The sequence below is a fragment of the Phocoena phocoena genome, chromosome 14 (genome assembly GCF_963924675.1).
Source record: "Phocoena phocoena chromosome 14, mPhoPho1.1, whole genome shotgun sequence".
Lineage (NCBI taxonomy): Eukaryota > Metazoa > Chordata > Mammalia > Artiodactyla > Phocoenidae > Phocoena > Phocoena phocoena.
This window is the reverse complement of record NC_089232.1, coordinates 71,422,439-71,440,639: the sequence shown is the minus strand read 5'-3', so window position 1 is coordinate 71,440,639 and position 18,201 is coordinate 71,422,439. Positions and strand designations below refer to the sequence as shown.

General features: G+C 37.9%; 1 protein-coding gene across 3 annotated transcripts in view; it reads right to left on the bottom strand.

Annotated features, from left to right (window-relative positions):
* Nucleotides 1-18,201, bottom strand: part of ITSN2 (intersectin 2) — a 160,345-nt gene that overhangs the window by 37,715 nt on the left and 104,429 nt on the right. For all 3 annotated transcript variants that reach the window (XM_065890742.1, XM_065890743.1, XM_065890741.1), the window contains 4 exons: nt 5,420-5,465; nt 5,218-5,339; nt 3,402-3,498; nt 2,780-2,971 (listed from right to left, as the gene is read on the bottom strand). In XM_065890742.1, the coding sequence (XP_065746814.1) occupies nt 2,780-2,971; nt 3,402-3,498; nt 5,218-5,339; nt 5,420-5,465 (457 nt within the window). The remainder of the gene's footprint in view (nt 1-2,779; nt 2,972-3,401; nt 3,499-5,217; nt 5,340-5,419; nt 5,466-18,201) is intronic.

Sequence of the window (18,201 nt, the reverse complement as noted above, 5' to 3'; positions counted from 1 at the left end):
TTCATGGGCATTTAAATTCTTCAAGGATTCCTTATGCTCTTTACTAAATACATTAAGAAGAGTGTCAACCAGTGTCCCTTTGTGACCTGGGACAAGGAGTCACCTAATTAAAATAGATAACATGAATTTTGACTTCAAAATGTACAGATATAAATGCTCTAAGGAAGGGAAGGTTTCATATCTCATGGTCAATGAAGGGAGCCTTTCATTCCTCAAAAAGAATCCATTTTTAGCTCATTAGTAAAGAAGTAACAACTGACCGCTGCAGCACATGAAGCTTCCGCATGAGCCCAGACCACAGAGATCCCAAGGGGACTCCCATGTACAGGACTCATTCTTGGGCAGCCGGAACAGATAAAACATACCCTGCTCTGCACATATTGCTGGGGCAGGCCACTTTCCTCTTCTGTGAGATAATAAAAGCTCCCTCAAAGTGTCATTGCTCCCACCCCAAAATACACAGAAAATAGAGAAAAGGATATTTCCACTTCTTGGCCTTTAAACAAATTTAAATATTGGTACTCATAGTGGCATATTAGAAAGTAATAAACAGTGCACATTAAGGGACAAATCACATATTGAACCAATTAAGAGCTCACTGTGATTAGGATTAGATCAAATATAATAGCAAAACATAAGCAATTCTGAATTCTGTAATGAATATACATGTTGCAATAACATTAGAAAAGCATGGCAGCCCATTCCAAACCAGCGAGAAAAGTCTGTGCAAATAGTGGGTCTTTGTGTGTTTGAACTCCCACCATGTAAGGGCAAACTCAACATGCATGCTAATGACCTACAATTACCAAATTAAAAAAGAAGAAAAATGCTAAAGGATGCCAGAGTGAACAGCAGGGAAAGCCACACAAAGACCCACTATCCTTTAACTTGTTACAAGTAAATTTTAACTGTAGATTAGAAACACGAAGAAATAATCACAAGTGGCTCTAACATTCGAACGAAGTTAACGAATTGTGTAGGAGATATTTGATCAGGGCTGCCTGCCCTGCCTCCACGCTAGAGTCAAACTTGGATAGTGGGTCTCTGGGGTGCTTTCACACTGGAAGACAACATTGGGTCCTATAAAAAGAAAAATGAGGAATAAAATGAACATAAAGCAAATCAAGTGGGTGAGAAAAAATTCTACCGATTACACGCAACATCAACAAATTTGAACTATTAAAATTCTCAACCTTTAGAAAATATCCTAACTACATAATAAAATGCAAGTAATATTTATAAGAGCTACAGAAACACAAATGATAGTCTAAAACTTAACCAGTTTTCACTGACTCATACACTCTTGGCTGTTCTTCCTTTAGAACAGCTTCTATCTGTTCTTTGTATTCCTTATTATATACGACTTAATTGGAAAAGAGTTCCGCCACTGAAAAACAAGATAAACAACAACAAGACCTTTGGAAAACTATCACTTTACATTGTAGACACTATAAAAGCCAAATGTACTGACAAACCAGAATGCCTCCAGGGATCACTTAGTCAAAGATCTTCCAGACCCAGTAGGTTTGAAAAGTACCTTCCTCTCTCAGGTCCAGGAAAGACACCTCAGGTATTTCTAATTAATCAGATAAACTGGCAAGCACTGAAAACTGCCAAACCATCAGCAGAGTTTAAAAATGGTCATTCATTTAGGTAATCCAAGTTGTTATAATTTTCTTTACTACCTCTCCTGAAACCCTGAGATACCTTTAGGAATATTCAAACCATAAAAAACTGGACTCCACCTCCAAATTGGGAAATTCAGTTGCTTTATCTAAAGAAAAGTCTTCTCCCCAAATCAGAACCATCTTATAAGCTCTAAAGTGAAAATAATGCACTAATATTTTAAAATTATATAGTACAAAGTAAATTCACAATACTTGTGCTGAATCATAAACACATCTCAGCTTTTTACCATTTACATGTTCTTAGAAGCTAAGTTAAAACGAAAGGCTAAAGCTTTTAGATAATTTCACAAGAATGATAAAAATATAAATCATGATATATTTTATTTAAGAAGACAAAAAAATCAAAAGGGTGGGGAAAAGTGACATCTATTTTATAAAAGTAAAAAATATTTCCAAGTACTGTTTATTCTCTAATTATTAATGCTATGTTTATTCTCAAATATAAGAAAGGCTAGGTAACTACCAAGAGATAATTTTATGTAATACCAAATCTCATACATTGAGATCTGGACCCTTGTTGTAGAAGTAGTGAAATAGATCTTAATTCATATATGTCTTGCAGTATGAGTTATCTACCTAAAAAAATCACCTAATGAGTTTTGCAAGCACTTTATTTATAAAATAAATTTTATAATTTTCTTTAAAATTTTCTCCTAAGCTGGATGATGTGTAAAAAGGTGGGAAATAAATGAGAAGGTTGCAAAATTAATAGCACCTGTACACTAAAAGGGTCCTTTTGAATAGGTGAATAGGGTAATTGCCAGCTACTCTTCGTTAAGCTGAAAAAGGCTGGTGTAAAGGGAAGTTGCAGTATAGACTGTTATCATACCAAAGAACCCATGAGAGAATTAGAACTTTTTTCAGATAAAATCTAATAGCAGGGTCTGAAGCTAGGAAGAAAGTATTTGAAAAAAAGCAGTATAACTTCTTAACTTGTGAAAGTTTCCTGTTATATTTTCTTCCTTTAAACGTTAATATAACATTTGCTAAGAGCGCTAAGTTTAAGATCTGATTCAGAGCGGTAATGAATGCCATGTTGCACATTAAAGCTTATGCACTAGTTAAGAAGTAAATAATTTGATATTACTCACACTGCTGACTTGGATCCGTGTCTGTCGTCATCTTAACATAATTTGAAGGAAAGAGACCAGTCACCCCATTGATTTCTCCTTGCCACCAGTCAGGATCATCTTTGTTCAAAACATTAATAAGTTGCCCCTTGGAGAAATTTAGCTCATCCTCATTATTTGCTATATAGTCATACATGGCGATCACCTGACACACTACCAGAAAAAGAACAGCGAAGTAACACATTAAACAAAATAATTATTCCTACAAGGATCATACGTTAAAAATTCAGCTAAAATTTCCCTTTAGCTGTTTTCTCCCACCCTCCTTCCCCCATTCCCTGTTTTACAAAAACAAGAATTTCCCAAATGCAGTTAGAAATCCAAGCAGCTGGTTTGCTTTAAAGTATGATGGTATAGCAATTAAAATATTTCAAGGAGTGAGGTCGTTCAAGTGTCACCGAACAGCTGGCTGTTTCTACACAGAACTTTTTAGAAAGGATGTTCTCATTGCAGTATTACTTTTAGGCAGAGGTAAGGAAAGAACAAATTTTAAAATATTTTTCAAAGAATCAGCTAATCTAAGAAGTGCTAAGTTGTAACAAAACTTCTCTAAGATGAAATACAAGTTAACCCATTTCCATACCAGGATGAAAGGCAGGTGTAGTTCTTTCACTGCTTGGACCCAAAAGTTTAACATGGCTGGCAGGGAACCATCCCTTCTGTCGCTTTTTTCCTCTGGCCTATAAAAATTAGCAAAAAGAATGTAAAAGATGAGACTAAAGACAATTATTAAGACATAAACTAAAAATGAGAAAAACCCTGGCTGTGTAGTAAAGAATTTAAACTTGCCCAAAGAGAGGTCTGGTCTTTGCCTTTGGCTCCTGGAAGGTAATGAGGTAATCTCTAAACCTCTGGAAGGTCTTGACTGGTAAGAGTGTCTCACTTTACGTGGGGGCCTTAACCATGACAGATAGCCTAACGATGTGATTTATGGTGGGCCCTCTGGGTCATAGTATGAACTCAGCCTCTGGAGGGACTGGAGACTGAGTTCAGCCATGTGGGCAGTCAACTGTGTCTACGTGATGGAGCCCCAGTAAACACTCTGGAAACCAAGGCTCAAGTGAGCTGCTTTGCTTGGCAATACTCCATGGCTATTGTTGCCAGGAGGATTTAATGATGTCCACAACTCCATGGGCAGAGGACAACTGCAAGCTCTGTGTTTGGAATCCGCCTGAACTCTGCCCCATACATCTCTTCCCTTGGCTGATTTTAATCTAAATCCTTTTGCTGTAATAATCCATAACCATGAGTATAATAGCCTTCTCTGAGCCCTTATGGAGAATTACTGAACTCGGGAGTGGTCTTGGGGACCTCCAAACTTATGACTGGTGTTAGAAGTGAGGGTGTCTTGTGAACACCAGAATTCTGCATCGGCCTTCCACGTCAGTATTAAACAACTGGAAGATTCAATATGCATCTCAACACTATTTGTAGAAGTCTATCTGGAGATCTTTCAGGCTCAAATTTCTCTGCATATTTCACACAAATAATATTTATAAACTAAAAAAAACTTTCTAATGTTCTCCTAATAAGTTCAAGTCAACACTTAATGACATAGCTCACGGTAAATACCTCTTGGGGCTTTGCTAATAATTAATCAGGAGATCATAAACAAAATTTGTGGAAAGCCACATCTCCCACTTAGTTGGGTCAATCTTCAAAGCAAATCAGAAGGTGAAATTTCAGGGGGTTAGTCAAGAAGATACTGAATTTTCAACCTCCACTTTTCTTTAGAAACTGTAAGACCCTGATTTGCAAGAATGACGCTAAGTTAATCCTCCATATTACAATCATATATCAATTTCACGTAAAAATCCAGCTCTTACACCTGTCCTCATCTTTTAATCCTAAAATGCTTTTTAGTTTTAACTAGTAAGGAAATTTTAGGAGTGAGAAAAGAACTCCTCTTTCTGTATCAAAACATGCAATTACTATCTCTGTTAACATTTTATGAAAAAACCAGGCTCATTCACTCCTGCAGCTCCTTTCCTTGCACTGCTGTTTCAAAAACGTAAGACTGTGGGGGCGGGGGGACTGTCCAGTGAATAGTATTTTCTTAGCACTCAGTCTGGAAGTTATGCCGCAAGCCTGGGGTTATCCCAGGCAAAGATGATGCTAAGCTTTCCTTTAAGAAGGTGTCCTGTGGTTTATTAAAACAGCTATTATTGGAAAACAATTATGTCTTTAGGGAAATTACTCTTCATATTGTTACTTGTAACATCAACTGTGCTAAAAATAAACAGGCAAAAGAGAGAAACATAAGATACTAAAATGGTAATAATGACTACCTCCAAGTGGTATGATTATAGGTGATCTAAAATTTTTATTAACCTTATTTTTCTAATGAGCATGCATTACTTTTATAATAAAATTAATAAACGTTATTTAAAGGTTATTACCTGTAACTCCCCTTGCCACCAGCCACTTGTATTTTTCTTTAGAATTAATATTAACTGTCCTGGTGCAAGGCTAAGCTGTTCAGAACCAGAAGCCACATATGCTGAAGTTACTTGAGCAATCTCTGAAAAGAAGAAAAATAAGAAACTGAATTCAAGACTACTAAACACTTCAGTAGCTTTTCAGCTTCATTATTATACATACCAGGTTTCTTGTTTGATGTTCCAGATTTGCTAGCACTCCCAAAATCCTGTAAGGAAAAGATATACTGTTTTATCCTTTTCCAACAATCCAGATGTAAAAGTACAAAGGCTATTAGGAACTAGAGATTTCTAATTCCCAGGGTCCTTGTTTCTTTCAAGTAAGAGCAAAATAATGATTAACCTTACATTAATCAAATAAACTAAGAATCCAACACTTATGGGGAGATCTGGTTCTGACAGAATACACTAAATACAAGTAGCTGATGTTGGCATCCACTGACTCAACAGGAATAGCTCATATTCTGAATCTTTCCTGAATATTAAACGTAAACACAAATACATTTCATTTATCCATGTGGTTAGAATCAATGTCTACCACATAAAACAAATGTGCTCTGGGTATGTTAAGGCATATGTGAGTTTAGCTCCTGCTGCATACAAGGTAATATTTTAAATTTTTTGCCATGTTCCTCCTGAACTTGACCTAAGAACAAAAAACGCATGATACCCCAGCAACTATGACCTGTTTGACTTTATAGGATGAGCAAGACGAGGGAAGCAGTTAAATTTCCTTTTCTCTTAGTGAACACAGCTGTAGTAAAAGCACCCAAGCAGAGTTGATGGCAGTCAACAGCTAACATTTTTTGAGTACTTACTATGTAACAGGTAGTGTTGCAAGAATTTTACATATATTCACTTAATTTTTGCAATAACACTATTAATTAGGATTATCCCCATATTACAGAGAAGGAAAGTGCAACACAGAAAGGTGAAGTAACATACCCAAGGTCACCTAGGCTCTAAGTGGCAGAGCCAGAAGCCAACCTAAGCAGTCTCAGTGGTTCTCAATGTGTGGTCTGTGGATCCCTGGGGGCAGTCCTTCCAGCCCCTTTCAGGGGTCTGGAAGATAAAAACTACTTTCATAACAGTACTAGGACATTATTATTTGCCTCTTTTGCTGTACTGACATTTACACTGGTGGGTAAAACTGCTGATGTCTTAGCACAAATCACAGCAGTGGTGCCAAATAATACTAGTAGTCGTAATACTCTTCACAGCCACAGGCTCACAGGGAAACAAGGCCGGTTTCACTGAAGCATGTCCTTGATCAGGCAGTAAAAATTTTACTAAATCCTAATCCTCAGATACACATCTTTTCAAGAGTCTGGGTGACGAAATGAAGTGTGCCCAAAGCACTTCTGCTGCATACTGAAGTACAAGGGTTGTCTCACGGAAAAGCCTTAGGTGATTAAATTGTGTCCTAAACTAGATTTTTCATGGAACAGCGTTTTTATGTGAAAACATGACTAATGACAAATTATTCAGACTTGAGATTTAGCAGACATTTGCTCAAAGATGGATGAAGTAAACCTGTCCCTTCAAGTTGAAGAGCTGACAGGATTTCTGCCAACAATAAAACTCAAGCTTTCAAGGGAAAACTGGTATCTACCACCATGAGCTTGACCACTTCAAAGTACTTCAGGACTTTCCTATGTTAACAAATGTGATTTACTTTTTAGTGAAGTATGGTTGATTTACAATGCTGTGTTCATTTCTGTTGTACAGCAAAGTGATTCAGTTATACATATATATTCTTTTTTTAACATTTTTCCCATTATGGTTTATCATAGGATTTTTAAAAAATTAATTAATTTTATTTATTTATTTGGCTGCCTTGGGTCTTCCTTGCTGTGCGCAGGCTTTCTCTAGTGGCGGCAAGCGGGGCTACTCTTTGTCTAGGCGCGCGGGCTTCAGTAGTTGTGGCTCTCAGGCTCTAGAGCACAGGCTTAGTAGTTGTGGTGCACGGGCTTAGTTGCTCCGTGGCATGTGGGATCTTCCCGGACCAGGGCTCGACCTGTGTCCCCTGCATTGGCAGGTGGATTCTTAACCACTGTGCCACCAGGGAAGTCCCTATCATAGGATATTGAATACAGTTCCCTGTACTATACAGTCGGACCTTGTTATGTATCCACTCTATATACAGTGGCTTACATCTGCTAACCCCAACCTCCTAACTCCATCCCTCCTGCAACCCCCTCCCCTTTGGCAACCACAAGTCTGTTCTCTATGTCCGTGAGTCTGTTTCTGTTTCATAGATAGGTTCATTTGTGTTATATTTAAATTCCACATATAAATGATACCATATGGTATTTATCTTTCTCTTTCTGACTTACTTCACTTAGTATGATAATCTCTAGTTGCAATCTCTAGTTGCATCCATGTTGCTGCAAATGGCATTATTCCATTCTTTTTTGACTGAGTAGAATTCCATTCCATACATACATACTTATATATATGTATATATGCCACATATTTTTTATCCATTCATCTGCTGATGGACATTTAGGTTGCTGCCATGTCTTACCCCTTGTGAACAGTGCTGCTATGAACACAAGGGTACATGTATCTTTTTTCTTGTAATTTTTATTGGAGTATAGTTGATTTACAATGTTGTGTTAGTTTCTGCTGTACAGCAAAGTGAATCAGTTATACATATACATACATCCATTTTTTTTTTTTACAGTCTTTTCCATATGGGTCATTACAGAGTATTGAATAGAGTCCCCTGTTCCCAGTAGGTCCTTATTAGTTGTCTATTTTATATATAGTAGTGTATATATGTCAATCCCAATCTCCCAATTTATCCCTCCCCCTGCATGTATCTTTTTGAATTATAGTTTTGTCTGGATATATGCCCAGGAGTGGGATTGCAGGATCATATGGTAATTCGATTTTTAGTTTTCTGAGGAACTTCCCCATACTGTTCTCCATAGTGGCTGAATCAATTTACATTCCCACCAACAGTGTAGGAGGGTTCCATTTTCTCCACACCCTCTTCAGAATTTGTTACCTGTAGACTTTTTAATGATGGCCATTCTGACCAGTGTAAAGTGGTATTTCATTGCAGTTTTGATTTGCAATTCTTTAATAATTAGCAATGCTGAGCATGTTTTCATATGAGTATTGGCCATCTGTATTTCTTCTTTGGAGAAATGTCTATTTAAGTCTTCTCCCCATTTTTTGATTGAGTTGTTGGTTTTTGTTGTTGTTGAGTTGTATGAGCTGTTTGTATATATTGGAAATTAAGCCCTTTTCTGTTGAATTGTTTGCAAATATTTTCTGCCATTCTGTAGGTTGTCTTTTCATTTTGTTTATGGTTTCCCTTGCTGTGCAAAAGTCTGTAAGGTGGATTAGGTCCCATTTGTTTATTTTTGTTTTTATCTTTATTGCTTTGGGAGACTGACCTAAAACATTGGTATGATTAATGTCAGAGAATGTTTTGCCTGTGATCTCTTCAGGGAGTTTTATGGTGTCATGTCTTATGTTTCAGTCTTTAAGCCACAAATGTGATTTTCTTAATATTATATGATGAAATGTAGGAATATGGGGATTATTTGCATAATTCAGTGATTCAATATTTCCCAAATGACCAATGAATGGTGTTATCATATTCAGTGTGCAAAACAGACTGGTGAATTTAATGTTACAGTAAGAAATGTTCACTGATATGGCTTCAGATTCCATGTTGCAACAACCAACCTACAACCAACCTACAACAATTTAGCACTTCTCAAGTTTTGATGTAGTAATATCAAAGAAGAGTATCTGCAGATATCTGCAAATGTTATTAACACATTTCTGTTTCCTCTCATATATGCGTCAGGGTGAATTTTCTTCATATATTTCAACCAAAAGAATATACCATTCTTTTCACTAAACTTTTTTGGTGAGGGAGGAATACATAGTTGTTTTTCATTAAAAGCATGCTATTTGGGGCTTCCCTGATGGTGCAGTGGATAAGAATCTGCCTGACAATGCAGGGGACGTGGGTTTGATCTCTAGTCCAGGAAGATCCCACATGCCTTGGAGCAACTAAGCCCATGCACCACAACTATTGAGCCTGCACTCGAGAGCCCATGAGCCACAACTACTGAAGTCCGTGTGCCTAGAGCCTGTGCTCTGCAACAAGAGAAGCCACCACAATGAGAAGACCACACAACACAAATGAAGAGTAGCCCCCACTCACCGCCAACTAGAGAAAGCCCACGTGCAGCAACGAAGACCCAACACAGCCAAAAATAAATAAATAAATAAAATAAAGACAATCCTGCAGCCTGTGGAACAAAAAACCACATTCACAGAAAGATAGACAAGATGAAAACGCAGAGGGCTATATACCAGACGAAGGAGCAAGATAAAAGCCTAGAAAAACAACTAAATGAAGTGGAGATGGGCAACTTTCCAGAAAAGGAATTCAGAATAATGATAGTGAAGATGATCCAGGACCTCAGAAAAAGAATGGAGGCAAAGATCAAGAAGATGCAAGAAACGTTTAACAAAGACCTAGAAGAATTAAAGAACAAACAAACAGAGATGAACAATACAATAACTGAAAAGAAAACTACACTAGAAGGAATCAACAGCAGAATAACTGAGGCAGGAGAACGGATAAGTGACCTGGAAGACAGAATGTTGGAATTCACTGCTGCTGAACAGAATAAAGAAAAAAGAATGAAAAGAACTGAAAACAGCCTAAGAGACCTCTGGGACAACACTAAATGCAACAACATTTGCATTATACGGGACCCAGAAGGAGAAGAGAGAGAGAAAGGACCCGAGAAAACAACACTAAATGCAACAACATTTGCATTATACGGGACCCAGAAGGAGAAGAGAGAGAGAAAGGACCCGAGAAAACATATGAAGAGATTATAGTCGAAAACTTCCCTAACGTGGGAAAGGAAATAGCCACGCAAGTCCAGGAAGCACAGAGAGTCCCATACAGGATAAACCCAAGGAAAAACATGCCGAGACACATAGTAATCAAATTGGCAAAAATTAAAGACAAAGAAAAATTATTGAAAGCAGCAAGGGAAAAATGACAAATAATATATAAGGGAACTCCCATAAGGTTAACAGCTGATTTCTCAGCAGAAACTCTACAAGCTAGAAGGGAGTGGCATGATATACTTAAAATGATGAAAGGGAAGAACCTACAACCAAGATTACTCTACCTGGCAAGGATCTCATTCAGATTTGATGGAGAAATCAAAAGCTTTACAGACAAGCAAAAGCTAAGAGAATTCAGCACCACCAAACCAGCTCTACAACAAATGCTAAAGGAACTTCTCTACGTGGGAAACACAACAGAAGAAAAGGACCTACGAAAACAAGCCCAAAACTATTAAGAAAATGGTAACAGGAACATACATATCAATAATTACCTTAAATGTGAACGGATCAAATGCTCCAACCAAAAGACACAGGCTTGCTGAATGGATACAAAAACAAGACCCATATATATGTTGTCTACAAGAGACCCATTTCAGACCTAGGGACACATACAGACTGAAAGTGAGGGGATGGAAAAAGATATTTCATGCAAATGGAAATCAATTAAGCTGGAGTAGCAATCCTCCTATCAGATAAAATAGACTTTAAAATAAAGAATGTTACAAGAGACAAGGAAGGACACTACATAATGATCAAGGGATCAATCCAAGGAGAAGATATAACAATTATAAATATATATGCACCCAACATAGGAGCACCTCAATACATAAGGCAACTGCTAACAGCTATAAAAGAGGAAATTGACAGTAACACAGCAATAGTGGGGGACTTCAACACCTCACTTACACTAATGGACAGATCATCCAAACAGAAAATTAATAAGGGAGCACAAGCTTTAAATGACACAATAGACCAGATAGATTTAATTGATATTTACAGGACATTCCATCCAAAAACAGCAGATTACACTTTCTTCTCAAGTGCGCATAGAACATTCTCCAGGACAGATCACATCTTGGGTCACAAATCAAGCCTCAGTAAATTTACGAAAATTGAAATCATATCAAGCATCTTTTCTGACCACAACGCTATGAGATTAGAAATCAATTACAGGGAAAAAAACACAAACACATGGAGGCTAAACAATACGTTACTAAATAACCAAGAGATCACTGAAGAAATCAAAGAGGAAATCAAAAAATACCTAAAAACAAATGACAACGAAAACACGATGATCCAAAACCTATGGGATGGCAGCCGCATAGCACAGGGAGATCAGCTCGGTGCTTTGTGACTGCCTGGAGGGGTGGGATAGGGAGGGTGGGAGGGAGGGAGATGCAAGAGGGAGGAGATATGAGAACATATATATATGCATAACTGATTCACTTTGTTATAAAGCAGAAACTAACACACCATTGCAAAGCAATTATACTCCAATAAAGATGTAAAAAAAACACAAAAAACAAAACATATGGGATGCATCAAAAGCAGTTCTAAGAGGGAAGTTTATAACTACACAATCGTACCTCAAGAAACAAGAAAAATCTCAAATAAACAATCTAACCTTACACCTAAAGGAAACAGAGAAAGAAGAAGAAAGAAAACCCAAGGTTAGCGGAAGGAAAGAAATCATAAAGATCAGAGCAGAAATAAATGAAATAGAAACAAAGAAAACAATAGCAAAGATCAATAAAACTAAAAGCTGGTTCTTTGAGAAGATAAACAAAATTGATAAACCATTAGCCAGACCCATCAGTAAAAGAGGGAGAGGACTCAAATCAATAAAATTAGAAATGAAAAAGGAGAAGTTACAACAGACACTGCAGAAATACAAAGTATGCCAATAAAATGGACAACCTGGAAGAAATGGACAAATTCTTAGAAAGGTACAACCTTTCAAGACTGAACCAGGGAGAAATAGAAAATATGAACAGACCAATCACAAGTAACAAAATTGAAACTGTGATTAAAAATCTTCCAACAACAGGACCAGATGGCTTTACAAGTTAATTCTATCAAACATTTAGAGAAGAGCTAACACCCATCCTTCTCAAACTCTTCCAAAAAACTGCAGAGAAAGGAACACTCCCAAACTCATTCTACGAGGCCACCATCACCCTGATACCAAAACCAGACAAAAATACTACAAAAAAAGAAAATTACAGACCAAGATCACTCATGAATATAGATGCAAAAATCCTCCACAAAATACTAGTAAACAGAATCCAACAACACATTAAAAGGATCATACACCATGATCAAGTGGGATTTATCCCAGGGATGCAAGGATTCTTCAATATATGCAAATCAATCAATGTAATACACCACATTAACAAACTGAAGAAGAAAAACCATATGATCATCTCAATAGATGCAGAAAAAGCTTCTGACAAAATTCAACACCCATTTATGATAGAAAACTCTCCAGAAAGTGGGCATAAAGGGAGCCTACCTCAACATAATAAAGGCCATATATGACAAACCCACAGCAAACATCATTCATAATGGTGAAAAACTGAAAGCATTTCCTCTAAGATCAGGAACAAGACAAGGATGTCCACTCTCACCACTATTATTCAACACAGTTTTGGACACGGCAATCAGAGAAGAAAAAGAAATAAAGGGAATACAAATTGGAAAAGAAGAAGTAAAGCTGTCACTGTTTGCAGATGACACGATACTATACATAGAGAATCCTAAAGATGCCACCAGAAAACTACTAGAGCTAATCAATGAATCTGGTAAAGTTGCAGGATACACAATTAATGAACAGAAATCTCTTGCATTCCTATATACTAATGATGAAAAATCTGAAAGAGAAATTAAGGAAACACTCCCATTTACCCCTGCAACAAAAAGAATAAAATACCCAGGAATAAACCTACCTAGGGAGACAAAAGACCTGTATGCAGAAAACTATAAGACATTGATGAAAGAAATTAAAGATGATACAAACAGATGGAGAGATATACCACGTTCTTGGATTGTAAGAATCAATATTGTGAAAATGACTATACTACCCAAAGCAATCTACAGATTCAATGCAATCCCTATCAAATTACCAATGGCATTTTTTACAGAACTAGAACAAAAAATCTTAAAATTTGTATGGAGACACAAAGACCCCGAAAAGCCAAAGCAGTCTTGAGGGAAAAAAGCAGAGCTGGAGGAATCAGACTCCCTGACTTCAGACTATACTACAAAGCTATAGTAATCAAGACAATATGGTACCGGCACAAAAATGTAGATCAATGGAGCAGGATAAAAAGCCCAGAGACAAACCCACGCACATATGGTCAACTAATCTATGACAAAAGAGGCAAGGATATACAATGGAGAAAAGACAGTCTCTTCAATAAGTGGTACTGGGAAAACTGGACAGCTACATGTAAAAGAAAGAAACTAGAACACTCCCTAACATCACACACAAAAATAAACTCAAAATGGATTAGAGACCTAAATGTAAGACTGGACATTATAAAACTCTTAAAGGAAAACATAGGAGTAACACTCTTTGACATCAATCATAACAAGATCTTTTTTGATCCACCTCCTAGAGTAATGGAAATAAAAACAAAAATAAACAAATGGGACCTAATGAAACTTCAAAGTTTTTGCACAGCAAAGGAAACCATAAACAAGATGAAAAGACAACCCTCAGAATGGGAGAAAATATTTGCAAACGAATCAACAGACAAAGGATTAACCTCCAAAATATATAAACAGCTCACGCAGCTCAATACTAAAAAAGCAACAACCCAATCCAAAAATGGGCAGAAGACCTAAATAGACATTTCTCCAAAGAAGACATACAGATGGCCAAGAGGCATGTGAAAAGCTGCTCAACCTCACTGATTATTAGAGAAATGCAAATCAAAACTACAATGAGGTAATACCTCACACCAGTTAGAATGGGCATCATCAGAAAATCTACAAACAGCAAATGCTGGAGAGGGTGTGGAGAAAAGGGAACCCTCTTGCACTGTTGGTGGGAATGTAAACTGATACAGCCACTATGGAGAACAGTATGGAGGTTCCTTAAGCAACTAAAAATAGAATTACCATATGATCCAGCAATCCCACTACTGGGCATATACCCTGAGAAAACCATAATTCAAAAAGACACATGCACCCCAATGTTCACTGCAGCACTATTTACAATACCCAGGTCGTGGAAGCAACCTAAATGCCCATCAACAGATGAATGGATAAAGACGATGTGGTACATATATACAATGGAATATTACTCAGCCATAAAAAGGAATGAAATTGGGTTATTTGTTGAGACATAGATGGATCTAGAGACTGTCAAACAGACTGAAGTAAGTGAAGTAAGTCAGAAAGAGAAAAACAAATATCGTATATTAATGCATATATGTGGAACCTAGAAAAATGGTACAGATGAACCAGTGTGCAGGGCAGAAATAGAGACACAGATGTAGAGAACAAATGTATGGACAACACAGGGGGAAAGTGGTGGTGGTATGATGAATTGGGAGATTGGGATTGACATGTATACACTAATATGTATAAAATGGATAACTAATAAGAACCTGCTTATTATTTATATTTATTTATTAAAAAAATAAATAAAATTCAAAAAAAAAAAAAAAAAAGACCAGCAGCCAAGGAGGAAAGAAAAGGATTCTAAGATTGTCAATTCATTAGATTAAACTAAGGTGTTCAAGTCAGTAAGCAAGGGGCTTGGGAGGCTCTAGGATTTTTGTTTTGTGATGTTTTGAAGTTTTTAATATCTTCAGAGCTGAGTTACGTATTTGGTCAATCAATGACAAACCTATAGAACATCTATGATTTCAAGTTCTTAAAATGAAAAAGACTCAAGCCCAAGGAATATTACATAAGGGAATATTTTGGCTACGACAATCAGGACTTGAGTAATATCTTCCTCTGTTTCTCAAGAATAACAAAATCTACCTTCTGGTTTTGGATGCAGTGTTTTAATTGTAGTCTACATCATTAATATAAGGATGTTAGAAGGGGAAAAATGGTCTTTTTTTGGGGGGGGGGTAGTAATTTTGCTGGAGTGAACTGAATAAATGGCAATAACTCTTTAGGGAATTTTTAAGAAAAAGGAAATTTTCATGATCAAATTCTGAACTAAGAAAGCAATGTAAGGTACTTTATTCTAAATTAGCACTTTACAGTAAGGTAAGCACAAAAGCAAGGATTTTATATTGTTTTCCTAGCTGCAGAAGATTCTATTCAATTCCATGAAATACTAAGGAACAAAGGACTAGTATAACAGAGTGCCTACTACGTGGTAGGCACTGTATAGTAACTTACAGGGCATGTAATCCTCAATGAGGTATTACTATCCTCATTTTTCAAATGAGAAAACTGTGGTTCAGAGAAGTGAAGCAACTTGTCTGAGGTAAAATCCAGATCTGTCTTAATCCAAGGCATGCAATCATCCCACCTCCCCACTGTGACCCCAGGGAGTTAGCTAGTGTCTGATGATGGATATGACACTCAAAAACATATAACCAAATTAATGCTATAAATGTCTTTAGAGATACATATCTTGGTACTTAAAGGAGAGAAAGAGAGAGTGATCTCACAGAGCTGGAAATGGCAAGTTCAGGCTTAGCCTCCTCAGTAGAGAACAGTCTGGACTTCCTTGGCACAGCAGAGTGGCAACCACCCAACCAGAACCCTTCAGCGCTGCCTCAGAGCCCTCAGAGACCAGTAGAGACACATCCCATCAGGACACGGGAGCTAGTTGAGTGTCCCTGAGAAAAGGCTCGGCCCAGCACATTTCTGGCTTCTGCTACGCACACCTGCTTGCTCTGCCTCTTGCCTGGCTCGCCGGCTGCAGCCATCTTATTCACTTGCCACCTTTTTCACTGATGCTGCCACTCTGGGTTTTTCTCAGTTCCTCCAAGCTCTCTCTCCCTCTCCTCCTACCTTAGGGCTACTGCATATGCATCTACCTGCAATGTACTCCAGTCTATCAGGATTTTTAGATGGAATCATCAGAAACCGACTGGCTGATTTAAGCCTAAGGGAAATGGAGTGTATTGGGTGGCTCACAGAACTTCCAGGAAGGCTGCAATACGAGGTCTGGAGATTAGGAAGAGACAAAGCAAAGCTGGAGAGACAGAACTTCATGCAGAATCACACCCAGAACCAGCCTGAAGAGGGCTCTGTTGCCTTTGCCTCTGAACGCAATGCTCCCTTAGACAAGGATATCCTGGAATCACTGCTCCGAAAACTGAATGTTGCTACCACACTCATTGCCACCTAGAAGAAATTCTCAGCTCTGCTTTTTGGTATCACTAGTTCCTGATTCACTGCCTTGGACAGATGACTCTGACCAAGCCTGGGTCATGTTCCCAAACTCTAACTGCAAGGAAGGCTAGGAAAGTGAGTAGGTGGGCTTTGGAGAAGCCTGCCCCTTACCAAGACTCACACCGTGGGAAGGAATTCAGGAAAGGAATTCAGATGCTAAATAGCCAAGAAGTTCCACCCCTCCTTTCTTCCCCTGCTTTGCCTTTTCAAGACTGGCCTCCTTACAGTTCAGGTCTTTGCTGAACCAGCTCCTCAGAGGCCTTCCCTTGACCACCTCATCTTAAAAGATCTTCCGTCTGTTGTTACCTGCACCATGTTTGTTCCTTCACTGTACTTATCACAGTCGATCATCATTTATTTGGACTGTACCTTTCATGAGTACCTTGACTGCTTTGTTCACCTGTTTCCCAGAGCCCCCGACCAAGCCTTACACAGATGCTCTCAGTGAACAGCTGTTGAATGAACGAGTAAGTGCATGAATACTTAAGAAGGCAGAGACTCTACCTGCTTAATTTTCTCTAGATTCAATGCAGCTTTATGTTAAAGGAGTTTCCACACATTACACTGGGAATCAATCGAAGTACTTTATAGGCACAGTCACAGTCTTATTAATTAGTACAATACCATGTTCCATTTTGTATTTCCATTATTATTACTATTATTGAGTGGTATTGCTTATCTAATTGGCATGCGATCATGCTATGGATTTTCACTAGGCAGTTTCTGCTCATAATTGGCCACTTTTCTTACCTGAACACATAGAGATTTAAAACTACGTTTGAAAAGGTATATCTTGCTCTCTGTAACAAATCAGGTATAATCTTGTGTGCCATTATATGCCAAGTGTTTTCTTACAGAGAACTTCATAATCAAGATCTAGATGTGGCATTAATGACTAATGACTTCCCGGCTATGTCAGGATCTGAGATCATTAAACCTTTTCAGGAATGCTTCCCCACCATTACGCGGTTAAGTCCCTTAATTGGGGCTTTTATCGACTGCAGCAGCTCAGTAAATGTTTTTAATTCATCATTAGCTTTACAGTAATGAGTGTAGCCACTCAGTCGCCACTTCCAGCAAGCTGGTTCCTGGCTCCATGCCCCTGGACCTTAAACATGACTCTGGTCTAGTACTTCTCCACCACAAGAATCTGAGACCCTGACGTCTAGAGTCTTATAGATCTTTGCATTTTCCAGAATGTTCAACAGGGGCTTGGACACATGTTAATTATTACTCTGTTGAATGTTGGCTACATGAATTTAGTGGCTATTTTAAAGTCTCTCTTAAATGTGTCTGTGTTCTCTCTCCACACGTAATGTAGTGCTTGTAAACACTGTCTATAGAACTGCATCTGGCTCTTTGTCCCACCATCCTGGGAAGTCTAGAGTTTATGCTAAAAGGGCTTATCCCTTCTAAGGGTCCTTATCCTACTTGCAAAACTGTGTACAATATTTTATGTGTAGGTGAATTTATTCAAGGAGAGGCTGTAATTTTCACCAGCCTCTCTGAGTTAGAAAAGTTTAAGAACTACTGCTCCAGAAGCTTCTAAATCTCAAATTGTCCGTCGGAAGTATAGGTGGAGAAAAATTCTACCTACATGCACACTTCCTCTCTCCCTGTATTCCTAAAAGGGGAGAAGTAGTGCTAACAGTAATGATAATAATAGTAATAATAAACGTT